Source organism: Thamnophis elegans, chromosome 11 (assembly GCF_009769535.1).
Source record: "Thamnophis elegans isolate rThaEle1 chromosome 11, rThaEle1.pri, whole genome shotgun sequence".
NCBI lineage: Eukaryota > Metazoa > Chordata > Lepidosauria > Squamata > Colubridae > Thamnophis > Thamnophis elegans.
Window position 1 is genome coordinate 7423684 of NC_045551.1, and position 27628 is coordinate 7451311.

Below are 27628 nucleotides of genomic sequence, written 5' to 3' on the forward strand. Positions count from 1 at the left end.
AATTGTATTGTTTTGTGTTTTTAATCTTCTTAATATTTTGATTGTTTTTATGTAAGCCGCCCAGAGTCCTTCGGGATTGGGCGGCATACAAAATCTATTCAAATTCAAAATTCAAATTCAAAATTCAAAAATACAATATGCATAAAAAATCCCCTATCTGCAACAGATGAGAGTGAAAGGGTGACGAATTTAATGGACACTGCGGATATATTTCTGACAGTATTTTATGATTTAAAAATCTCATCAAAATGGGTAAAGAGTAACGTATGATTGTGGATCCAGGCCTTCCATCCTAAAGTTCCGTGTGATGAATGGGATGTAAAGCTTTAATGCAGTTACTTACCAGGCTGTTTTTGACATGCTGCTTGAACCGTCAGGTGATGGAAGAGAGTCCAGAGTCCACATGGAAAACGCCGGAACTTAGGTTCGCTTCCTTGACATCCTACCCAGTGAGGTCTCTCAGGTAACGTGGCATTTGGAAACTGAAAGATAAGAGGGAGGTTGAAGGAAAAAGGCTGTGCATAGAACAAGCAGGGACGTGCAGTCAGGGGAGGCAGAGCCTCACCACTGTCATCATGAAAAGAAAAACGGCAAGAGCTGGTCAGGCTGAGCTAGTTGCTGCCAGAGTCACCGTGGATGACTCTGCTTAACTGTTTAAAAAGGCCTCTTAAAAAGCGCCCTCTACAGGAGGAGGCAGGAGAATGACGTGCCTCATCTAGTCTGACTTTAGGCGTTTTATGATCACTCAAGCAGAGTTAAGCAAGGGTTAAAAGCCTAAAAATTCCTGACGTAGTTCCGTAGTTCTTTTCATGCAAGAGCAGAGTTGAAATCCTCTCTGAAACAGCTGGAAAAGGTACGTGTGGGTCGGAGGGAGGAGGAGGAATTCAAACTTCATGCTCAAGTGTAGATTCCTCCCCAAGTGTAGTTTGATTGCAGGCAGAGCCACGTTGCCTTTTCAAAGACACACACACACACACACACACACACACACACACACACACACACACCTGGATAAAACTATATAAGCCCAGCTTCACTGATCACAAGTTTGAAAAGGCAACGTGGCTCTGCCTGCAATGAAAGGCTCGGATCGGCTCCAATCCAACTTCTGTGTTTGTGTTTGTTTGAGAGAGAGTGAGAGAGAGAGGGAAGGGGGTAGGAGAGATAGTCCAATCCAACTTCTCTGTGTGCATGTGTCTGTTTGAGAGAGGGGGGAGGGAGGGAGAGAGGGAGGAAGGAGGGGGAGGAAGAAGAAAAAGAATAAAGGAAACTTTTCCGCAAAGGAGAAAAACAAATGCTGTCGCTTTAAATAGGAACTGAGCATGCCTGGCTGTGGAATTCCGGGAGTTGAAGTCCACAAGTCTAAAAAAATTTGAAACCCACCACTGTGTCAGTGCCTCACCAGCCATAAACCTCACCGTACGTCACTGAGAACAAGATACCCCATTTCATTCACTGCACGGACCACAACATATCAGTTCCAAGCAAAAGAAAAACAAAATCAAAGATGGGGGTGAGGAGCAGGTAGATGGAGCAAAAAAGCAGCTGGGAGCTGCTTAAGAAAGAGAGGATTGTGACGTTCTCACCCCATTCATCTCATCAAGCTTGGAACAATCAATCTGTTCTGGGTTAAATTTCTGCCAAACCGTGGATGACTTGCAATAATTCAATGGAAATGTACAGAGTGGATTGTTCAGGGTTCAAAACATATAGCTATAGCAATAGCAGTTAGACTTATATACCGCTTCATAGAACTTTCAGCTCTCTCTAGGCGGTTTACAGAGTCAGCATATTGCCCCCACGGTCTGGGTCCTCATTTTACCCACCTCGGGAGGATGGAAGGCTGAGTCAACCTTGAACCGGTGAGATTAGAACCGCCGAACTGCAGCTTAGCAGGTAATATGGTAGTGAGCAGCATGGAAAAACATTAAAATAATAAAATAATAGTCAAAGTGACCATTATCTGTCTTGGTGGGAAGATGGAATACAGCAGTGAGGATTTTTCCCATGTTTTAATTTAATTATTTCTTAGGTTTTTATTTCTCCCTTCATCCAGAAACTGTCATAGTACTCCCACTTATAAACATTATTCAATTCTCAATAAATGAATGAAGGACCCAAGAATTGCATGCTATTTATTAATAACATGTTCATTAAAAGCACAAATTCCTTATTTTTTAAAAAAGTATTCAATAACACCAAAGACAATATATTTTTAAAGAAAAACTTAACCGGAACAGTGTGTAGATCACAGAAAATATTTACATTATTCCTAATATAACCTAATGAAACTCAATATACTTTTGCAATAAATTTAGATCTCGAGTCAGCTCCATAATATATGATAACAATGGCATTTCGCAAGTTACACGTAGAGCTTGTAGCGCTGGAGACAGAATACTACCAATCTCTAGTGGGCTTTATATATATTTTATATATAACCTACCTCTTTTTTATTCTTTAGCGCTTCCTCCCATTCACTCTGCAAAACAGTTGTCTTTGGTCTCAGCCACAGCTCCAGGTTGTAAAGGTAATTCTTGACTACTAACCGCCCAGCAAAATACTGAATTTAAAAATGAGAATGGGAAGGAAATGATTAAGATTTGTGGACGGAGTCATTCTCTGAAGCATACGAGTATAATATCATGGTGTGCGATACAGAGTATAATAGACGGCGTGCCAAATTCATTTTCTTAAAAAAAAAAAACCAAACAACATTAACTTAAGGGGGGGAGGGAAACACCTCTGCCCCAATGGAATTCATCCAGGCATTTCAAATACAACAAATATAAAATAGGACATTTAGCCAGGCTCATATTTATTGTCCAAAACGTATTATTCCAGAGACCCTCCAGGATTCTGATAGAAGCTGTAAACATGCTTAGAGGAAATAATCTAAGACCCATTAGCCTCCATCAGACTAAAGACTGACAAATAAGCCAGTTTAAGCCACAATAGGCAATTGGTTCCTAAACCCTGTAGCAATCTATTAGAACAGAATCACTTCGATACCACTAACCAATGCCATCTTATTCAAACTATCAGATATATATATTAGCTGCCACACATAAGACTTTTTAAAGCAGTGTGGAAAATATTCAGTTACAAACACGAACTGTTGCGGCAAAAAGTTACTGGCATAGACCCTGGCATTCTTTAGCACCAAAAGCGTAATGTTGTTAATACCAAATGCGAGAACATCGGTCCTCCCAATCCTGCAGAGATCACAAGTCAGCAAGAAGGAGTAACTTGAGCCAAAAACCATACCCTTGTTTCCTATATAGCTCCAACTCTGCTGAAAAAGCCATGGGTATGTATCTTTCTGCGCTGCCCATCCAGTTATTGGTGGCAGATCTTGATAGCACTTGAAAAGGGGGCATTGAAAACAGAGAACAGCTACTTGCTCTTGTAAGCTCAGTAGTTCATCTCCTTGTTTTCCAAGGGGCTTCATGGCATTCCTCTCAAATCCAGCCCACTATTTGCTAATACTTTTTTTTTTTTGGAGTGGTGTTTCAAGATGCTGCAGTAGCAAATAAGACAGTCCCGGTGGGCTTACAGCCAAGATCCGAATCTTGACTCTAAGTCCAAAATAGTCTCCAAGGATCACAGAAAGCTACTTTGACAATAAGTCATCTCAAATCCGATTAGCATCAGCACTTTAAAACCACAAGCACTCCAGGGAGGGGAGGGGGGGGAGAGGGATCAAAGAGCTATATGCTCCAACTTGGGGTGGGGGGGAGGTTGGGGGGAGAGAAATGTAGCAGAAAAAGGCATGTTACTAAAAGAAAGCCAGGCAAATGGCAGGTTGACTGGAGGAGGGGAACAAGTTCAGAGAAAACAGGAATATTGATTGAGAGAATGTATAAAAGGAAAACACCTGTTTTGTTTCTCAATGAGAAAATATAAGCAGTATTAAATGCCAGGGGGCAATTAAAGTAAATCAGCAATGGATGTTGATGAAAGAAAGGAGATTTTTCTTTGATTATTTATTTAAAAAATGAGCTCACAGAGAGTTCAAGTGAACCAAAAAATTCTCTTCTATCTGAAGAGTATACACTAGTTTATTTGAACCAGAGGTGGGTTCCTACCAGTTCGCACCTATTCGGTAGAACCGGTTCGTCAAATCTACCGAACCGGTTAGAAGAGGTTCCACCAGTGGACCCGGAAAGCAGGCCACACCTACAGAAGAGGTCCCAAAATTTTTTGAAACCCACCACTGGTCCTTGGATATGATTATTCTACACTATCATGCTCATATTTATAAAACTCAGTGCCTCTGTGAAAGGTAAGGATGACTACTGTGTTTGAGGTGCAATCAGAACATTTCGTGTGTTGGAGTTGTTTTAACGCAAACCAAAGATGCCTTTTAAAAAACAAGTTTACATCCTATTCTTATGCATGCCAGTGCTGTGTGTGATGCAATTTAAGGTGGTTCTGACAAGTGTCGTCGGCATCTTCATATCCGGTCACATGGGTGGCAAGCCACTCCCATCCGGTCACATGGGCGGCAAGCCACACCCACAAAGGAGGCCACACCCACAGAGTAGGTTCGAACAATTTTTGAAACCCACCACTGATTTGAACATATAGCCAGACACACTTTATAGAGAATTAAAGCAACACAAATCTATCTTTCTAAGTTAGTACAGTAGATTGGGAGGAGAATGCCTAGGTAGCAGAAAGCCTGTTGAGATCCCGGACCTTCTAAAATAATTAAAAAAAATTCAGCCTTCCAAAGCTTTATTTTTATTTTGGATATAGAGAAGCCAAATCCCAAGGAATGTAATTAAAAGGAAAAACCTGGCAGAATAAAGACCATGGAAATAGCGAGTTACAGGATTCAATCTGGGTTGGTTACTGGGGTCCAGAGGTTTTGTCTTCCGAGCTTTTGAACTTGTCCTGGAGCCCATCTTCGGGAAACCTCTCTCTAGCTAATCATGAGTTAAATAACTGGAATTTAGTCAGAGTTCTCCACCTTGTGGCCCAAATCTAGAAACACGTGCATCCGATACAAGATTGACTGTGCTTTTTCAAATGTAAATTGGTTATGGGGAAAAAAGAGAGAAACTCCCAGGCTCTTTCAGAACATTGGTTGACCAAAGTTTATGTTACACTTAATCCCAGAAACTACAATTTGACTTGGCGGGTATTTTTAATGTATATAAACAGATGGGAAATAAGAATCAAGGGGATGATTAATTAACAAGAGTTACAGTGTGAGCTCAGCCAAACCATCAGTCATACAGAAGTATTAAAGAAAGCCTAAATTATATTATCACCCTGCAAATCTGCTGGCCTTTTTCTTATTTTAAAACCCTCCCTTTGGCAATCTTAAAAGGGCAGATTTAATAATCTCCCAGCCACACAGAGGTTTTGCCCATGTGAATGTGTGATATAGGAAATCTGAAAAAAACATAGCACGTGTCTTATTAACACTTATATTCAACCTAGATTCGTATAGCTTCAAATCAGAGGTGGGTTCCTATCAGTTCGCACCTATTCGGTAGAACCGGTTCGTCAAATCTACCAAACCGGTTAGAAGCGGTTCCACCAGTGGACCCGGAAAGCAGGCAGAAGAGGTTCCAAATTTTTTTGAAACCCACCACTGGTCCTTGGATATGATTATTCTACACTATCATGCTCATATTTATAAAACTCAGTGCCTCTGTGAAAGGTAAGGATGACTACTGCGTTTGTGGTGCAATCAGAACATTGCGTGTGTTGAAGTTGTTTTAACGCAAACCAAAGATGCCTTTTAAAAAACAAGTTTGCATCCTATTCTTATGCATGCCAGTGCTGTGTGTGAGGGAATTTAAGGTGGTTCTGACAAGTGTCGTCGGCATCTTCATATCTGGTCACATGGGTGGCAAGCCACTCTCATCCGGTCACATGGGTGGCAAGCCACTCCCACCCACAGAGTAGGTTCGAACAATTTTTGAAACTCACCACTGCTTCAAATGATGAAAATCCATGTCCAGGCAGATAAACTTTATATTCATATAAACTGATAATATCCTCCTCCTTTCACAGTAAGAATTATAGTTTCCAAAGATCTCCCTCCCCCCCCCAAGGCTATACACAAGCCTTGTAAATACATTTATACATTTCCCTTGATATCCACATTAGAGAAGCAGCAGCTATATCTTAGAAGTTATTAGTGTTTTTCAATCTTGGCAACTTCAAGATGCGTGGACTTCAATTCCCAGAATTTCCCAGCCAGTCAAAGCCATTCCCCATGATGGGCTTGGGAATTCTGGAAGTTGGAAGACTACACATATTCAAGCTGTCAGGGTTGAGAAACACTGCATTGAAAATTTACAAGCAGTCAAAACAAAAAAAAATGTAATGTTCTGCTAATGCTTGAATCTTTTTTTCTCAAGTTTTATGCTTGCTCAAACATACAAGAATAGGAGTAAATTTAAAATAAACTGTATACGGTACTGGTAGTCAGAAATGAAAATTTGGAACTTGGAAGAATTCTTTCCTTATAGATTGGCCTGGCGGAATTATTTCAACTTACAAAGAACGGAGGTTGAAAGATTCAGACTACGTGGAGGTAGAATAGAAAACAAGCATGCTTTTCATATACAATTGCTTTACTTTTTAATGTATGAATTAATCATGCTCAATTTTTACCCGACATTGTTTGGAAAGGGAAAGAAATTGACTGAATTATATCAGCCATTCTGAGGAAGTGGGTTTAGGAGAGATTGGGTAAGTAGATAAGAGATTTATCTTTGAATAAGACAAGTTCTTTGACATGAGATAATAAATCTTATACAATATTACCATTCAATCTGACCTAAATCCAGCTCAGCTCCTGTGGACTGCATCCATATAATTTTCTTGGCAACAATACGCAAGTAATTTTCCATTGCCTTCTTTCAGGATAATTTTTGACTTCTCAGTCTAATCTAGACCCCTGAGATTTATGGTGGACCTCCCTGCTTAGCTTCGTTTAAGATCAGACACTATTAATTGGGGCCAAGTTAAAGTTGGACAAACCAATTATCTTCTATTGCTCAAAACTATTAGTTAGTTCTTTTTTTGTTAAACCCAAATTGTTGTGGCCCAGCAGGAGCCGTTGGAGCTGCCACCAGACTCCGACAACGAGGGGCCCTATGAATCGGCTCTGGAGGATGGGGAGGACCCTGTACAGGGTTCCGACTCCGAGCAGGGTGCAGAGAGGCTGGATGCTTGGACCAGTGGGGAGGAGACAAGGGAGAGTGAGCCGGACACCAGTAGTGAGTTGTTCCTGGATGCCCGGCACCGAAGAGCTAATAGGCGTCAGGAACAGTTGTGCAGTTACAGGAGATAATTGCACTCAGCTGGTGGTCATTAGGCTCCTCTCTAGACTATAAAAAGACTTCTTGTGCACACGCCCCTCTTTGTAGAAGTCAACACAGGATTGAATGTCGGAGGACATTACTGTGAGCTTGGCAGGCTGGATTGCTGCCAAGCCTTATCTGTGTTTATTGCTGCCCAAGATCGTCTGTGCCGGTTTGCTGCCAAGGACCTGTCTGTCTGTTAATTAAATGCCGTAACTCATCTTTGGCTCGGAGTGTACTTTGGTGTGAAACGAGGGGGGTCAGAACACCAAATTATTCTAAAACAGTGATGAGTGAGAAAACGTTCAAAGAATGGTATTAAAAAAAAATCCTGGAATGCAACTAAGAAAAACATGGATTCTCAAGAAAGGAACAAATCTTTATATTGAGTCAGAACCACAAATATTTAAAGCCCTTGTTTCTCAATGTGTTGCCCACAGAGGCTTTTGGCTGATACAGATTTTTAAATCATGCTGTTAAAAAAAGCACACATGGGAAACTAGCATGCTGGAAAGCTAAGTCGCAGCCTTAAGCATAACCTTTATTTCCAAGAATGCATATATCCTTGTCAGGTGCAAAGAATCAGGACCATTCATATTTCACTGTTGTGGCCCGGCAGGAGCCGTTGGCCACCAGGTGGCGGCAGAGCATTGGATCAGAGGGAGTGTTCAGGGAAACACTTGGGAGTTGTTGCAGGATGCACCCCATCGAAGGGTTACTCGACGGAAGGAACAACTGAGTACTTACAGGAGATGATTGCAAGCAGCTGTTGCTCATTGGGATCCTCTCCTGAGTATAAAGGGAACTGTTTGTGACATGCCCTGGTTGCAGGAGTCAACGTTCTCATTCGCGTTCACAAACCGAGAGAAACCAACTTGGATAAGTGGCTTGATGAAAGAAGCCTGTTTGCAGTGCTGTGTGAGTGTTTTAGGACTTTCTGCCAGAGCTATTATCTTTGTTTATTTGGGCTTGCAGCCAACAAGAGCCTGGACTGATTAAAACATTCTTTTGTACATCTGTGTTGGCTTTAGTTCCTGAACGGAGAAGCGGGGTCCAGAACATTTAATTATGCACAAGAATCTGGTAAACTAAAGTTCAGCACTAAATTGGCACCTGATACTCAATAGAATTCAGGAGGGGATGGATTTAGAATGCTTGTGGCAACTCAAGGACTCTAAACCGATTGCATGCTTACCTCCATCCCCCAGCTCTGCCTGTTCCTCTCTAACAATCCTGGAGAGATTCTTAGAAAATGAAAATGAGAAGTCTGTAGCTCCATGCTTTCTCTAGGAGCACCACCACTTGCCCAGAAAAAAGACAGAGCTCAACTGAAATGACAGGAATATCCTTGAAGGCTAAAAAAGAACTTGGAAAACATCTCCATGAATTGGTCTCCTGTCAATATTATGTGACTGGCCTCATAACATGTACCCAATTTTCCAAAAGTAACTTTTTCATATGCGAGCAGGGGTGGGTTCCTGCCAGTTCTAACCTCTTCTACAGAAGAGGTTCCACAAATCTACCGTGCCATCTAGAACCGGTTCCAGCTCCCTCCCCCCTTCCATCCGCATATCATCAAGATGAAGAGGGAGAGGAGGAATTCTGGGAGTTGAAGTCCACAAGCCTTAAAGCTGTCAAGTTTGAACACCCCTGGGAATTTCTTTTTCTAAAGGGTTAGGGATGCAAGGGTCTTGTGACTTGACAGCTTTAAGACTTGCACACTTCAATGCCAGAGTTCCTGAGCCAACATGACTGGAGGAGGAATTCTGGGAGTTGAAGTCCTCAAGTCTTAAAGCTGTCAAGTTTGAACACCACTGGGGGTTTTTTCTAAAGGGTTAGGGGTGCAAGGGTCTTGTAACTTGACAGCTTTAAGACTTGCACACTTCAATGGCAGAGTTCCTGAGCCAACATTTTGGTTGCTAAGCAAGAGCATTGTTAAGTGAGTTTCACCACATTTTACTAGTTGGCCACGCCTACCCGGTCACATGGCCGGCAAGCCACTCCCACAAAGCAGGCCACACCTACAGAAGAGGTTCTAAAAAATTTGAAACCCACCACTGGATGCGAGGTACTTCCCTGCCTCCTTTTTTAATTTAAAAAAAAATGAAATTTCAAAAGATTGTTGAATTTTGAAAAGACCTTGAAACTTTTTAAAAACTAAACATTCAAAAAATGTTTAGTAACAAAACTCTTATAATTGCTTTTGCAGAATTGTCCATAGATGCTGCTTAGCAGTGTTAGGAGCACAGTTTGGGAAACACCACGAAGTGAAGCCAATTTCACAGGGATGCTACACAAAATTAATAATACTCTAAAAGGTAAAGGCACAGTGTTGTTTGTTAAAGGTGGAATTATGATTTTTATCTGGAGAAAGGAGCATATTAACATGCTGGCTTTTAAGATGGCTTTTAAGACTGAACTTACTCTCCAAATGAAATACTTTCATATATGTTTAAAAAAGCAAGAATTACTGTAAGATTATAAAAAGGCAAATATGTATAGAGGTAGTCCTCAAGATATAATGACAATTGGGACTGGAATGTTATTTTATTATTTATTTGTTAAATTGATCTGCTGTTCCATTTCCATCATTAAATGGTGTGGTTGTAAAGCATGAAATCACATGACTGCATTGCTTAGTGATAGCAATCCCGGCCATCCTGATTGCTATCATTAAGCAAACTATATTGGGTTGGCTAGTTGATAGCCAAAGACCTATCCCCTATGCCTTATCAACAATGGCAGGAAGAAGAGGGCAAAGGTCAGTAGAGGTGAGAAGACCAGTGAGTGCAGGGCAGCCAAAATGGCAGAGAAGGCAGCAGTGGTGGGTTTCAAAAATTGTTCAAACCTACTCTGTGGGTGTGGCCTCCTTTGTGGGAATGGCTTGCTGCCCATGTGACCGGATGGGAGTGGCTTGCCGCCCACGTGACCGGATATGAAGATGCCGACGACACTTGTCAGAACCATCTTAAATTACCTCGCACACAACACTGGCATGCATAAGAATATGATGTAAACGTGTTTTTTAAAAGGCATCTTTGGTTTGCATTAAAACAACTTCAACACACGCAATGTTCTGATTGCACCACAAACGCAGTAGTCATCCTCACCTTTCACAGAGGCACTGAGTTTTATAAATAGGAGCATGATAGTGTAGAAAAATCATATCCAAGGACCAGTGGTGGGTTTCAAAAAATTTTGGAACCTCTTCTGTAGGTGTGGCTGCTTTCCGGGTCCACTGGTGGAACCTCTTCTAACCGGTTCGGTAGATTTGACGAACCGGTTCTACCGAATAGGTGCGAACTGGTAGGAACCCACCTCTGGTTGGCAGATAGTGGGAGCTGAAGTGACCCTGCAGTCATAAATGCAGGCAGGTTGCAATGTGCCGAAAATTTAATCACAATGACAATGGGCGGGGGCTGCAATAACCGTAATTTCAGGGACCAGGTGTAACTACTATTTGTTCAGCATCACACTAAGGTCAAACAATAGCTGGACAAATGGTCATGCTTTGAATAATACCTGGATATAAAAGTGTGCAACAAGAGAGAGGAATTGTTTGGAAAGTCTCTCAGGTCTAAAGGTATCACTCACCTGGACCAAAACAGATACAAAATCCTTCAGAGCTAAGAGTCGCTCTCCCTCAAGCCTGGGGAATACTGCAGCCTCCATCCTTAAAGTGTAAAGCACTGCAGATTCTAAATCAGCCATGTATATCTTCCTCCTGTGGCACAAACATTAACCAAAAAGGGAAAATTTATCAACAACTGACACAAAACATAAAATGGCAATTCTAGGCTGTAATTTACACCACCTTTGGCATCATCTGACTCTGGCAGAGATACATAAAGCTAGCCCAAGATGTGTGTTTGGAAATGTTTATATTTATTTCACTTGTACGCCGCCCTATTCCCGAGGGACTCAGGGCGGCTAACAAACCAAAATAAGGGGGGGGGGGGGGAATACAAACAACAAACGAGACAAAAAACAAGTTAAAAGATAAACAACAGTCACAACAAATTCGAGTGGGGCTGGGAACTCATCAGCCCCAGGCCTGCCGAAATAGCCAGGTCTTAATAGCTTTGCAGAAAGCCTGAAGGGTGGTGAGGGTCCGGATCTCCACGGGGAAATCGTTCCAAAGGGCCGGGGTGTGTATAGAACTAGTAACAATTTTCTTTGGAAAAAGAAATGAGACTTTAATTCTATTCACTTATCTCTTTTGCGAATTAATTTCTTTAAATTTGCACTGACAAACCATAGTCTTTACTAAATTCCAAAAGTCCAAATGTTAGTATCCTGCACGTAATAAGAGTTCCATCATTTAATTTCCCTTTCTGACCAGACCCCCTTCAAATTACAACTTGAACTAGGCCTCTATTTCTTTTCATGCTTAAGTGCCTTGCCTTCATGCTTTGTATCAATCACTGTTTTGTTTCTCCCCAAATGATTTGCTGTTTTTAAAGATTTCTTGCCAGAGTATCTTTAATTGGAACTGGTCTCAGTGAATTCCACTATGAATATCAGGGGTGGGTTTCAACCGGTTCGCGGTGGTCCCCGCGAACCGGTTGGTCGGCAAACCTGGAAGTAAGTAACTTCCGGGAACAGCGAAGGGCCAACCCGCCCGCCCGCGTTCCTTACCCGGTTTTGACAAGTTCTGCGCTTCCACGCACGTGCAGGACGCATACAGTGCCTGCGCGATCCTCCAGGAGCAGCTGGAGCATCGCACAGATGCTAGTACGCATGTGTGCGCTGCGCGCGTGCACGAGGATGCCGCCGGCCCCGTTCCAACCGAACCGGTTGGAACGGGGTGAGAAACCCACCCCTGATGAATATGTATCTTATTCTATGACATCAGATAATCCATCTTAACTTTTAAGTAATATGAAAATTACTCTGGACAAAAGAAAGAAAAGCTAACTACTTCACCCAGACAGAACCACTTTCATGTGCTTTGAGAATGAGTAGAATGACATAATAAGATATATTCTCAAGCAACATTTCTCTTCATCTTTCAGTGTTGATGTGCATACTTTTATAGAGTTGGATTCAATCATGTATTCTGTCATCTCTGCCCGGAATGCAGGAATGATTTTTTCCACGAATTATCTATCCAAAGTAGGATTTTGATGAAAATTCATCCCAAATTGAAATTTCACCAAAATTCTACTGAATTGGAGAGACCGCCTGCTGCCAATTACCTCCCAAAGACCCATTAGATCACACAGATTAGGCCTCCTCCGGGTTCCGTCTACTAGCCAATGTCATCTGGCCACTACCCGGGGGAGGGCCTTCTCTGTGGCGGCTCCGGCACTTTGGAACGAACTCCCCGCAGAGATTCGGACCCTCACCTCTCTCCAGGCCTTCCGAAAAGCCGTTAAAACCTGGCTGTGTCGGCAGGCCTGGGGTCGATGAGTTCCCTTCCCCTCTCGAATCGTGTGGCTGTTGGTTGTTTTAAATGCCCTGTACTTTTTGTTTTAGTTTTGTTTTTTTGTGTTTTCCCTCCCCCTCCTTGGGTTTGTGCGCCGCCCTGAGTCCCGCTGGGAATAGGGCGGCATATAAATAAAATGAACCTCGAACCTCGAACGGAAGAGTGATTTGGGCATTGAGACATTCTTTGCAAAATTCTGAAATGATAGTTCCTGTGCCGTTTGTGAGAACTTTTATTGTATTTTTGTTGATTTTGGAGAAACTGATAAAAGTGAATGGGTCTGAATTATGGAATGAAGATGGACTTGAAGGTTAGAAACTAATCTGTATAGAAAAAAATGTAAATAAATTGTGAATACTAAGAGTGCTTAGTAAATGGTTTAGCATTGAGCAGAAAGTGAGACATTTGGTTTGCTTAATATGTGTCAGGAATCCCTGTGATTACACTAATAAATGTTGAACAGGGACATATCAATAGCAATAGCAGTTAGACTTATATACCGCTTCATAGGGCTTTCAGCCCTCTCTAAGCGGTTTACAGAGTCAGCATATTGCCCCCACAGTCTGGGTCCTCATTTCACCTACCTCGGAAGGATGGAAGGCTGAGTTAACCTTGAGCCGGTGAGATTAGAACCGCTGAACTGCAGATAACAGTCAGCTGTAGTGGCCTTCAGTACTGCACCCTAACCACTGCGCCACCTCGGCTCTATACATACACTCCTGTGTTCTTTCAGGTGCAGATGAAGGTCGAGATCCAGGATGGATTTGCAGTGAACGTTAGATAAATAGTATGATGCACCAAGGAATATGGATCAGAAAATAATGTAAATTGTGTTTGACAGGAGAGAATGAACAAATATAGATAGATAGAGAACTAGAGTAAGTAAATGAATTTATGTATTTTTGACACAACAGCCACCTAAGAAGGGAAAAAGGAGAGAGAAATACCAAATGCTGGTAGAAACGTTGTGGATAGTTTGTGGTCTGTGGTGAGAAATGACTGTTGAAAGAAGCAAGAATGACTATGTATTAAGAACATGCTTCTGCTTTTGCATAAGGCAGTGGGAATTTATTATGCCAAGAGAAAAGTTAAGTTGAATGCAGGAGGAAAGGGGTATTTAAGAAATATGGTGGTAAAACAAGAAAAAGAATCAAGAATGAGTGAGAGCCAAATCAGTGGTAACTGTTGTGGCCCAGTAGGAGTCGTTGGAGCTGCCACCAGACTCCGACAGCGAGGGGCCCTATGAGTCAGCTTTGGAGGATGTGGAGGACCCTGGACAGGGTTCCGACTCTGAGCAGGGTGCAGAGAGGCTGGTTGGCCACCAGGAGGCGCCTGAGCCTTGGACCAGAGGGGAGGAGACAAGGGAGTGTGATCCAGACGTCAGCAGTGTGGAGGAGCCAAGGGAGTTGTTCCTAGATGCCCAGCATCGGAGAGCTAATAGGCGTAAAGAACAGTTACGCAGTTACAGGAGATAATTGCACTCAGCTGGTGGTAATTAGGCTCCTCTCCAGACTATAAAAGGAATGCTTGTGCACACGCCCCTTTTGCAGAAGTCAACGCATTAACTAATGTTGGAGAACTGTGGTGTTAGCTTGGCAGGCTGGATTGCTGCCAAGGGCCTGTCTGTCTGTGAATAAATTCCGTAAAGTATCTTTGGCTCGGAATGCTTTGGTGTGGGCCAAGGGGGGGGGGGGGACACACAGAACATGTAACTATGGAAATGAGGGATCAGTATGAAAGTACATTGAAATGGCTTGATCGTATAGGAAGAATGATTAAGAATTAAATCATAAAGCAACTCTACGAAGACAAAGAGGAAGAATGGTAGGAGATTCTGAGGTCCTTAGAGAGAGGTGAGAAATTTAAAGAAGAATCAGTGTATCTACCTCTGAAAGGACATAATGGAAGCAAAGACAGTTGCCACCGTAGAAAAGTTTAAAGAGGATGTTGTCGTGAACTAGACTGAGCATTATTTTGTTTTCTTTTTCTAAACTCACAATTTAATTTCTTTGGCTTACAATTCTTAACTCCCTTTCTACATTCTGCATCATGTTCCTCACCTTGAAAGGGAACAAGCGATGAGTATGCTTGTGAATATAGCAGTGACGTGCAGCTACCTGGCTTCAAAGCAAAAAAAAAAAAAGGGGGGGTATTTCACAAGGGACGTGGGAAATTTCACCGCAACTTCTCATGACCTCTTTTAAAATGCTGCATCTTTTCCAGGGCTGGCACAGCAACTATAGAGTCCCAAGAAAATATGCACTGGCATTAATGAGGTGCCAAAGGGATGCAACACACTTGTCATAACACGCTGCTTAGCTTAAACATAGATTTTCCTGGGATGCGTGCCTATCGTGCCAACACAGGAAAAGATGTAGCTTTTTTAAGGAGGTGTTGAAAGGTGCAGAGAATATTCCAATGCTATCTCTAAAACAGTGGTAGTCCACCTGGTCCCTACCGCCCACTAGTGGGCGTTCCAGGTTTCATGGTGGGTGGTAGGGGTTTGCTGTAGCTCTGCTTTATAAATTTTATAAAGTAAAGTTACTGCCCTACTTTATAAATCACCATTACTGTGGAACCGGTGGGCGGTTAGAAAATTTTACTACTAACAGAGATACAAGAGTGGGTGGTAGGTATAAAAAAGTTTGTGGCCCGACAAAACCGCGCTCGTCAAAATAGCGGTGATAAAACTGCGTTGCTAAAGCCGCGACGTCATCACCGCGACGTCATCACCGCCGCGACAACAGCGTGTTGACAGAAGGGCGCTTTAAAACAGCGCGGTGGCAGAAAGCCGATTTAAATTAAGGGTTAGGATTAGGTTTAGGGGTTTGGTTTAGGGTTAGGTTTAGGTTTAGGGTTATGTTTGGGTTAGGTTTAGGGTTAGGTTTAGGGTTAGGTTAGGGTTAGGTTTAGGGTGCTGAGTGCTTCGGAAGGCGCAGATTTGCCCTCCGCAGTTATGTCATCGCGGTAGGGTCGCCTTTTTCCTTAGCGCTTCGGACGGCGCGGATTTGCCTTCCGCACTTATGTCGGCGCAGATAAGGGCTTCGCGGTTTTGTGGATGAACCAAAAAGGTTGACTACCCCTGCTCTAAAGTAACGTTTCTACTTCAGATGCAAAGCACTGTACCTCCATGATGTGTAGCTCTTGCATCTGCTAGCCAAGAGCCAAGGTGGCGCAGTGGTTAAATGCAGCACTGCAGGCTACTGCTAGATCAGCAGGTCAGCGGTTCAAATCTCACCGGCTCAGGGTTGACTCAGCCTTCCATCCTTCCGAGGTGGGTAAAATGAGGACCCAGATTGTTGGGGGCAATATGCTGACTCTCTGTAAACCGCTTAGAGAGGCCTGAAAGGCCTATGAAGCGGTATATAAGTCTATTGCTATATATATAGCCCCTTTTTAGTTTATAAGCTTGTTCAGGACAGACTGCTCCTCATAACTATGAATGTTGAGACTAACCAGTCTTAGCTTATATCGTGAGAACATCTGAAACAGCACTAGGAAAGAACCAACATTAAAGCATTCGGGGAAGCTGGCACTCACTTGTCTGCTACTTTCCAAATTGTAAAAGGAGTTGTTGTCTGTGCGGTGGGGGACACCGTTGGTATGAAAACATCTCGTCTGAAGACCCCAGGTAAGTTCCGCAGGAAATTAGTATATTGAGATCTCCAGTCCCCCAACCTGGAAGGAAACATGAAAGGAGACAAACTTTATTTTTTAAATTTTTTTAAAAGATTTTTATTAACAAACATGTAAAATACACACACATAAAAATTAGACATACACCACATTTATACAATACAGTGCGAACAGGAACTTCCTGTTTTTTATCTTAGCAATCATCAATCGATACCGCTCACCTTATATTATTTCCCCTTCTATTTCATTTGGATTTCACCATTCTTGACCCTCTTATTTTACTCATAACTATTATTTTTGAGTGTTGTTATATTCTTTCATTGATTTTTGTTTCTTTCCTCCATCCACCTATACCATTTATCCCATATCTGGTAGAATTCTGATTCTTCCTTTCCCTGGATTTCTTTAGTCAGTTTATCCATTTTGGAAGAGTCCATAATCTTTCTTATTATTTCATCTTCATTTGGGATTAATTTGTTTTTTCCATTTCTGGGCAAAGGCAATCCTTGCCGCTGTAAGTATATGTAGTATTAAATACTGGATTTCTTTTTTGTATTTCACCGACATAATTCCTAATTAAAAAAAACTTCAGGTTTCCATTCTATTTTAACCCCTGTTATTGCCTCCAGCCAATTTTTGATCCTTTTCCCAAAAATTTTTGCCTCCTCACAGGTCCACCATAAATGATAATCTGTTCCATGAATTGTTTTGCATTTCCAGCATTTTGGGGAGGTATTTGTTGAGATTTTAGCTAACCTTGATGGTGCCAGGTGCCATCTGTAAAACATTTTGTACTGGTTTTCCTTGTATGGAACTGATAGGCAACAAACTTTAACAAAGTGTATTTGTGTCCTTTCTAGTTACTATCTTTAAGTTTCAGTGTGGTTAGAACTCACACAGCAACAGATATATTACAAAAGAGAAAACTGAACAGTCAATTCTCTTTAAGCATCAAACTACACAAATGAGTATATAACATTACTAAAGAGATGTATTGTTTTGCACTAGTGAATTTCAAATAACTTTGCCATAGAATCATTTGCTGTTCTATCTATTATGCAGAATGACCAAATATACCTTATTACCAGAGATGCTATATACTGGGTTCAATTTGTATGAAAGATGAAGTATAAAAAATAAATTTAGAAGGAAAAAGATAAGGGGAAAGGAAGGTGCTAAAAAATAAAGAAAAATGAAAAGAAAGAATAGCTTCCAACTTTCTTCGATACAGTTACAAATATAAAATATATTAACCTCTTGATTTAAAATCCAGTAACAGTATTTCTATACACATAAACATTTCTAATTGTCAAATCCCAAAATTAATGTGGCGTTTCTTTTAGTTTCTAGCAAAAAATCCAAAATTGGTTTCCATGTAAAAACAAAAAATTAGACCAAGACTTTTCTTTAATGAATGTAATTAATTTCATCATTTCATCCAGTTGCACTAACTTTACCATCCATTCTTTCATTATAGGAATCAGTACAACTTTTCATCTTTATGTGTAGAAATGTCTTGCTGCAATTATTATATATAGAAATGAAGACCCATATTTTTCTTTAAGTGCTTAACTGGCTACCCTATCTTCTCTATATTTTAGTTAGTTATTAATTTCTAATCGATAGCTCGCCTTATAACTACTCCGTTATCACCTCCACGTGCTAATTGATTAAAATTTTCAGAAAAAAATACACCAATAAGCTCTCCTTAAGCAGTACACATTTTCTGCATTCACAGCTGTTATACATAACTATGTTTAACATCTTGGTAGTCTGATTTCCAGGAGACAACATCCCCTGTAACTTTGTGGGAAATGAATTTGGTCTTGATAATCTTTCTTTTTGGGTATTGAATATGGTTTGTTAAACTCATATCTGGGTTAGGTCCAGGCTATTGGAGTAATCTATCTCTAGATTTTATGATTAAATAGGAAAGGCAGGCTATGAATGGAAGAGTAAATTAAAATTATTATCATATCACTATTCTGCAAAACAGGCAATATAGTATTTGCAAACACTTAAAATAAATGGGCCTTGGAAACAAGCTATAATAGGATAGGGCAAGCCAAGCAGATTCGTCCCAAATTAGAACACTTCATTTTCACTTTATTGCCTTTGCCACATAATTAATTTAAAAGACAAAAAAATGAAATATCCTTCATATAAACTGCCAGATCCAGCTCCCTTCCCCACCACAGCTAAGTCCAAATTAAAGAACAGCCCTGCACTCAGTATGTCTGTGACGTAATTATGAAGTTAGTCAGTACATTATTATTTCCTACTGATACCACATCTACAGCTGAAACAATCCACGTTTCATTTCTCTTAATAGCAACAGCCCTTAGACTTATATACCGCTTCACAATGCTTTACAGCACTAAGCAGTTTTGCTCCCAACAGGTTCAGCAAATGGACTGCACCTAGAATATATCAGAGAAATACAGACTGTATTCTTGAGCTTCAGATTGAGTGGAATGACATTGACTTATAACTAGGCACCATTAGAATCTGGTCAGGTGAATTGAAAGAAAGAGATGTCAGCAAAGATTGTGAATATTATTACTAACTGACTTTAATAGCCCAAATGGATCGATATATACATACATATTTATATACAAAGTTGTGACACTAAATACATACCTACTTCCCTGGCTCAGCTGATAAAGGTGGAGAACCTTGTGGCTTAGTGGTTAACACAACTGCTTAATATGTAATACAGCACAGGTTCAAAGCCCAGTAAGGGTATGGCTAGCTGATGAGAGCTAAATAGCTTGAAATAGATCTATACTAGTCTCCCTTTATCTATTTATTTATCAGCACAAATGCAACATACATATATACGTACGTACGTACGTATGTACGTACATATATGTATAACACCCACACACACATATACACACACACACACACACCCCAGTGGTGGGATTCAAATAATTTAAAAACCGGTCCTCTGCCCTAATGACCATCTGGGTAGGTGGGGCTCGGTGGCCATGTGATTGGGTGGGCGTGGCTAACTCAAGGTCACTCAGGTTGATGGGCGCTTCACTTTAGCTGTTACAATATAATAAGGGTTAACTGGAGAAGCAGTTTCTAATAAAGATTAGGCTAGAAACAACACCAGAATGTTTCCTTCCTGCCTTCCTTACAGGATTAGCCCTGTAAAGTGGGGAAAAAACAAAAGGAGATTTCTTCCAACAATCCGTTCTCCGAACTACTTAGAAAGTTACCAATCGGTTCTCCCGAATAGGTGCGAACCAGCCGAATCCCACCACTGACACATGCATACATACACCACCACCACCCCACACACAAACATAAAATCTGATTCCCTTTGAAACTCAGTCTCAAACAGAGACAAGTCTAATCTCAGTTCCCCCCCTTTATATATAAACCAGGTGGCTTAAGATATAAACAGAGAATTTCGAATAACCTTGCTGGACAATTTCCCGCACATCCCAAAGAGCAACAACATAAAAGATAGCTGCTTGCCAGTGTAGCAAGCAGTAGTACCATCAAAAGAAAAAAGAAAAATCCTCAGGGAAGCACAAGCAGGACCAGTCACTTTACACTCTGTTTTCTCGGCCTGATGCTCTCTGTGAGCAGATGGCCAAGAGTCGGCATCATCACAAATAATTCTCTTCTCTGCCAGTTCTGCGGCGAGGAAAACAATGGCTCTCCTGTTGGGTGAAGCTGGCAGGAAAGAAGCAAGATGGACCGCCTCTAGGCCAGCCAGCTACCTCACTCCCGTTAGTTCACCGTAAAAGAAAGCATACTGATTTCACGTGCACCAATTATTCCCCCCTCCGGCCCAGGAGCGAGCGGTGCCGTTGCATCTGTAAAACCTCTTGCTAAGGAAATCAACACTGCCAACTTGCCCCTTTTGCCCATCACACTAATGCCTTCACTGCCAGGTGGACATCAATCATCTGCTAAGAGCGATGTAGCGGAGGGGGGGGGCGGAGGGAGACCATCTGCTTGTTGTTTAATGCACTATTCAGCAGCAGGAATTCACCAGAGGGTCCAAGCACAGGTTCCATTGTTCTCTGCCAGCATCTCAGAACCAGCCATTGTCTGGCTTCTAATGAACTTTTCTGCAATTAGAAATGCACGTGGAGGAGACGAGCAGCTGGGTGGATGTGAGGTGGTAGGTCAGAACACAGTTGATCACTCGCCAGGTTTTCCGAAGACCACCACACTCAATTATCTTTCTTTCCAAATAATGTGAAATAAAACTTCCCTTCTGCAAACCAGGCCGAGAAAGACAAGTTTGCAAGGCTGATCGCAAAAGGCAGCACTAGATGAATATTTTTCAGTTCCTTGATAATTTTGCCAGAGGGAAAAACCCAAGGTACTTTGGTGCTATTTTAATACTGCATCTATGTAAAGCATTGGAAGACATGATAAAGAATGTGAAAAGGTTTGGGGCAATGCTCAGTAGCAATGCAGGGGATCAATACTGCACAATGTGCCTGAATCCTGGTGAAATTAAGGTAGTACTAGTAAATGGTTTCTGTTGTGGCCCAGCAGGAGCCGTTGGAGCTGCCAGCGAGGGGCCCTATGAGTCGGCTCTGGAGGATGTCGAGGACCAGGTTCCGACTCCGAGCAGGGCGCAGAGAGGCTGGTTGGCCACCAGGAGGCGCCTGAGCCTTGGACCAGTGGGGAGGAGACAAGGGAGTGTGATCGTGACGTCAGCAGTGAGTTGTTCCTGGATGCCCGGCACCGAAGAGCTAATAGGCGTCAGGAACAGTTGCGCAAGTACAGGAGGTAATTGCACTCAGCTGGTGGTCATTAGGCTCCTCTCCAAACTATAAAAGGAATGATTGTGCACACGCCCCTCTTGCAGAAGTCAACGCAGGAACTAATGTTGGAGAACATTATTGTGAGCTTGGGAGGCTGGATTGGTGCCAAGTTTTATCTGTGCTGGATTGCTGCCCAAGCTTGTCTGTGCCGGTTTGCTGCCAAGGACCTGGCTGACTGTTAATTAAATGCCGTAACTTATCTTTGGCTCGGAGTGTGTTGATGTAGGACGAGGGGGGTCACAACAGGTTTCTAAATCAAGGAAATGGATAATTGTGAATGGAGCTGAAATCCCTCTGAAGCATAAGGTACATGGCCTGGAGATGCCCACCTTAATGCCGAAGAGTGTTTGTGCCAGCCACATACATATACTGATGGACTAGGATAGCTTAGTTACAGTGATATAAGCATGAGTCATTTCCAGTCACTAATTCTACTGAGTTCAATGTGGAATTACCTTCCTGAATAACAAGAGTCATTACCCTATAAAACCATAGTCGGCAGCATCTTAAGGGGAGCAAGGATGCTGTCAAAAGTGATGCTATGCAATCCCTATTCACCATAGATCTCTTCATTGCACTTATGTATAAAAGGGGCACAGGTTGCAGCAATGAAAGCAGCAGTCCATAGTTCACAGCTGTTTCCATAGTGGCCCAGCAGGAGCTGTTGGAGCTGCTACCAGACTCCGACAGTGAGGGGCCCTATGAGTCGGCTCTGGAAGATGTGAAGGACCCTGGACAGGGTTCCGACTCCGAGCAGGGCGCAGAGAGGCTGGTTGGCCACCAGGAGGCGCCTGAGGCCTGGAGCAGTGGTGAGAGCGAAAGGGAACGTGCTCCCTAAGTCAAGCCTTGGAGCAGTGGGGAGGAGACAAGGGAGTGTGATCCTGACGCCATGCATTGAAGCAGTGGGGAGGAGAAAAGGGAATTGGTCCTGGATGCCTGGCAACGGAGGGCTAATAGGCTTAAAGAACAGGTATGCAGTTACAGGAGATAATTGAACTCAGCTGGTGGTAATTAGGCTCCTCTCAAGACTATAAAAGGAATGCTTGTGCACACGCCCCTTTTGCAGAAGTCAATGGCTTTCCACAGGCTTGTCGCAGGAATCAACGTATTTACTAGAGCTGGAGAAGCTTTTGTGGCTATCTCGGCAGGCTGAATTGCTGCCAAGGTCAGTCTGTGCTGGATTGCTGCCAAGGCCTAGTCTCTGTGTTAATAAATAAATAAGTATCTTGTTAAATAAGTATCTTTGTCTCGACGTGCTTTGGTGTATGAAGAGGGGGGTCAGAACAACAAACTATGGATTTGCTACTACTGCATGAAGTTGAAGGGTTTAATTCTCATTCCTGAGCCTCTAAAAGCCTGGCTCCAAAAAACTAACCACACACTTTTTTTTTACATCAACGTTCTTATTCACTGCAATAATAAGTGGAGGCCTTCCCAGCTGTGTCATGTTCTCAGAGAGTTTTCAAAGTTACGGGGAAAATCTGGAAAGGAGCTCTAAGTATTTAATCATTGCAGTTTAAATCCAGAAGACAAAATAAGCAAGAATATGGGAAATACATTTTAAAACATGGCCCATTTCCCATTCCTTTCATTGGCCCACTTGAAATAAGAAGACTGGTGCTTCCTAACCAGCCGGGACACTTACAACTTGAGCCAACTAGCTATGTTAGGTCTTTCTGTGTCCTGCAATTTTGCAGATACTAATTAAAAGCTGTTGGCCTCCTGATGAATGGAATGCAACTAACTACAATTACGTCTGAAATGCCTTAAATCAATATCACATTCTAGTTTGAGAATTCAGTTGTTCAGCTCTATTTACAGTTGCTGAGTATATAAAAAGGTACAATTATGATATCTATTAAGTTGTGCCTCAAAAGTCAGCTTCCAAGCTACTTGGCCAAAAGATAGTAGCTCAAATTTGAATGCTCCCCAATTAGGGAATCACCTTTCTTCTCAAGAAGATTCGCAATGAATTAATAATTTACTTGTGTAGATATATTACACTGCAGTATTTGAAGTGACGACTGTTTATTTTAGATAGTGAGTACAGCTAGTGCCGGATTATGAAATGTTATCTTCAAAGGAAATCTCCTAACATGTGCAGCTAACCAGAAAAAAGTCAGTGTATATAAATCATTAAGGAGAAGAAGGAATGTAGAAGACAAGAAACACTGCAGATCGGATGGCATAAATCCAATAAATACATACTAGGTCTGGTGTCTTGATATTAAAGAATACAGAAGTTTACCACAAATGCGTGGGGCCACATGTGGCACACACATTGTTCAAGTCTGGTTTGGGGGAGACTTGGATTAAACTACAGGACCACAGTCAAAAACTTATCACAGTAATCGGAGGCACAGTTCCTCACATCTATACAGAACCAGGTTTGATATTACTGCCTTACAGGATTCTAATTATGGTCTGTGTATGATGCAGTAATAAGGGAAGAACACAGCTTGTCTCTCTGGAATAACAGCAAATGCTTTTGTAAGACATTAGCAAGACATATCCCATATCCACATCCCCCCCACACAAATCCTTTATATCCCAGGAGATCTCTTTTTGAGCAACACCCAGAACAAAAATCCAGGGTTTTTGCTTCACAAACAACAAGAACCTCCCATCAGTGGAGATTCCGTCATTCCCAACCCAGCTAGCAGATAAATACTTGCACGCCCAAGCAGTTGGCTGAAAACAGGTTTTGACAACGCAGCTGTCTGAATTATAATAAACAGGCTGATCTCTTACTACAATGATCACAGAAGTTCTATAGAAATCTATCCTGTTGTAGTTTTCTGCAGATGCCTGAACAATAGGATTGGAAGGTTTTCTAACCCAAAGTAGGTCTCTTTATACCATCCTGGGCAAATGGATGTCCAATCTTTTCTGGAAAACCTACAGCATTCAAAACTCCAGGAGGCAAGCTGTTCCATTGGTTAATTGCTCTCACTATCAGGAAATTTCTTCTGAGTTTGAGGTATAATATCTCTTTAAAAGCTTCCACCCATTGCTTCTTGTCCTGCCCTCAGGTACTTTGGAGAATAAGTCAATCTCCTCATCTCTGTGACTAGCCCTCAAGTACTGGAAGACAGCTGTCATATTTCATCTAATGCAGGGGTGGGTTTCAACTGGTTCGCGGCGGTCCCCGCAAACCGGTTGGTCGGCGAACCCAGAAGTAAGTAACTTCCGGGAACGGCGAAGGGCCCACCCGCCCTCCCGCGCTCCTTACCGGTCTTTGAAGGCTTCTGCGCTTCCACGCAGGCGCATGGCACATACAGCGCCTGCGCGATTCTCCGCGAGCAGCTGGATGGCACATACAGCACCTGCGCGATTCTCCGCGAGCAGCTAGATGGCACATACAGCACCTGCGTGATTCTCCGCGAGCAGCTGAATGGCACATACAGCGCCTGCGCGATTCTCCGCGAGCAGTTGGAGCATCGCACAGGCGCTAAGACGCATGCGTGAACTGTGCGCGTGCACGAGGACACCGCCAGCCCCGAACCAGTTGGAACGGGATAAGCAACCCACCACTGATCTAATGCTACTTTTTGTTAGACTAAACCAGTGGTAGTCAACCTGGTCCCTACCACCCACTAGTGGGCGTTCCAGCTTTCATGGTGGGCGGTAGGGGTTTGCTGTTAACTCTGCTTTATAAATTTTATAAAGTAAAGTTACTTCCCTACTTTATAAATCACCATCACTGTGGAACCGTTGGGCGGTTAGAAAATTTTACTACTAACAGAGATACAAAAGTGGGCGGTAGGTATAAAAAGGTTGACTACCCCTGTGATAGATGGATGGATGGATGGATGGATGGATGGATGGATAGATAAGAGAGAAAGATGATAGAGAGAAAGTGAGAGAAGATAGATAGATAGATAGATGATAGATAGATAGATAGATGATAGATAGATAGATAGATAGATAGATAGATAGATAGATAGATAGATAGATAGATAGATAGATAGATAGATAGATACAGTAGATCAGTGGTAGTCAACCTGGTCCCTACCGCCCACTAGTGGGCGTTCCAGCTTTCATGGTGGGCGGTAGGGGTTTGCTGTTAACTCTGCTTTATAAATTTTATAAAGTAAAGTTACTTCCCTACTTTATAAATCACCATTACTGTGGAATCGGTGGGCGGTTAGAAAATTTTACTACTAACAGAGATACAAAAGTGGGCGGTAGGTATAAAAAGGTTGACTACCCCTGGACTAAAACATACATAGTTCCCTTAACCATCTATCTTATGGTTTAGCCTTATCATCTTTACTGATCTTCTCTGCACTATTTCTAGGATCTTAGCATTTTTTTCTATTGTGGCTATCAGAACTTGACACAGTATTTCAACTATAGCCTCGCTATGGAATATAGAGCGGTATTATCACTTCTCGTGATCTTGATGCTATCCCTCTTAATACAGCCTAGGACTGTATTTATTTTTTTGACAACTGCAGCACACTGCTGGATCATACTTAAGTGTTAGTCCACTAGGACACCTCATTCTCTCTATTGCTACTGTATTATTGAGCCAGATGCTACCGATACCTATTTTATAGTCATGCATATGGTTTTTTCCTGGCTAAATGCAGGACTTTTCTAGCCACTGAACCACATCTTATTGGATAGGACCCATTGCTGTAGTCCATCAAGATCCTTCTGATTCTTGAATCTATCTTCCAAAATCTTAGCAATTCCCCCCAAGTTTGGTGTCATCTGTAAATTTGAGAAGTTCCCCTTCTAAATACGAAATAAAATAAAATAAAAATAAATTCTAAATAATGTCCCTCACACAGGAACTGGTCAGAGAACCCCCAAAATATAAACATTGTGCAAATTCCTTAAATGAATAATTATAGCAATAGCAGTTAGACTTATATACCGCTTCATAGGGCTTTCAGCCCTCTCTAAGCGGTTTACAGAGTCAGCATATCGCCCCTGCAGTCTGGGTCCTCATTTCACCCACCTCGGAAGGATGGAAGGCTGAGTCAACCTTGAGCCGGTGAGATTAGAACCGCTGAACTGCAGATAACAGTCAGCTGAAGTGGCCTGCAGTGCTGCACCCTAACCACTGCGCCACCTCGGCTCTTGTAATTAGGAAACAAAGTTTAAGAATAGACAGTCAATTTTTGTAACATATTTAAAAGAAATTGTGAATTGGATAAAAAGTCCTCAACCAAAAAATTGTGCCACAGGAACCTAAATTCTTGAACAAGGAGAACATGGGTGACAGAGAATTTAAGCATTTTAGCAACGGTACTCGATAAAACAGAAAAGGGAGGCTTCTATGACTATGATAACATCTCACCCAGGGATGCTTCTGCAAGAGCCATTATTGATCACAAGGAGGCCAGATGGAAAGGTAGTGATGTTGAACTGCTTCACTAGCTCTTCGTTGCTCTGAAGCACTCGCCTTACTGCAATATTCTCAAATTGGAACATATCCAGTACTACCTAGAATCAAACAAGGCATGAGTTAATATCGCTCATCTGGATGCAAGAAGTTACTTTCTTCCTTCTCTATTTGAAAATTTTGTCTTCTGAAAGACTTTCTTGCAGCTCTCATGGTCTACTACCAATGAAATCTTGTTTATCCTTTTCAGGTTATTCACATCTAAACAGTGTCACGTTGCATATTTGTGGATGAATCAGAGGCGCATACATTCTCTGGAACATTCCATTATTATTTCTTTAGCAATGATATATCCACTGCCAAAGTGTCCCTTGAATCCCGAACTGGAAAAGAAGTAGGTAATACCATTACATATACTCAGCGTTATGATTACACAATTAAAGATTCTTCGCATAATTTTTGTGTTTATATTTATAAGAGCCAGTAGGTACAGCCTATTATTTCTTTTAGGTCTTGTGGCAATTAACTACTTTCTTTGATTCCCTCTTATCCCAAAGTTCACCGAAGGAAATAAAGCAGCCAGAGGTACTCAGTAGGCCATGAAGAGCGTGACCCGACAAATGCGTGCTCGACAAATGCGCGCCGACAAAACCGCGACGTCAAAACCGCGCCGACAAAAGCACGATTATGGTTAAGGTTAGGGTTATAACGTTTTCGTATCACACTATGTTGTTTGTTGATGGCGTGCTTTTATCGGCGCGCATTTGCCGGCGTGCTTTTGTGCGTGCGATGTTGACGTCGCGCTTTTGCCGGCACGCCTTTGTCTAGCGCGCATTTGTCGGTGGACCCATGAAGAGCAAACTCAAAAAGAGAAAAAAACCAAAGAATTGAGAACAACAAACAACTTTTTTTTCAGCATGCAAACATATCTATCAAAGGAGTTTCATTTCTCCCCTCTTTTATGCAGGAATTCTTTGTACTGATTTGCATCAGAGAGCATCATCAATTTAAAGCCAAAGGCTACCACTTTACCTTCAGGTGTTAGGTTAGGGTTACAGCTCAATAATGGTCATGATACACG

At 42.1% G+C, this 27628-nt stretch overlaps 1 protein-coding gene across 1 annotated transcript in view; it reads right to left on the bottom strand.

The window, feature by feature from the left end:
* Positions 1–27628, bottom strand: part of QSOX1 (quiescin sulfhydryl oxidase 1) — an 82081-nt gene that overhangs the window by 9566 nt on the left and 44887 nt on the right. Inside the window, exons 6-10 of the mRNA XM_032226623.1 lie at positions 26503–26648; positions 16297–16434; positions 10923–11052; positions 2447–2563; positions 344–482 (exon numbers count right to left, since the gene is read on the bottom strand). Coding sequence (XP_032082514.1) covers positions 344–482; positions 2447–2563; positions 10923–11052; positions 16297–16434; positions 26503–26648 — 670 coding nt within the window. The remainder of the gene's footprint in view (positions 1–343; positions 483–2446; positions 2564–10922; positions 11053–16296; positions 16435–26502; positions 26649–27628) is intronic.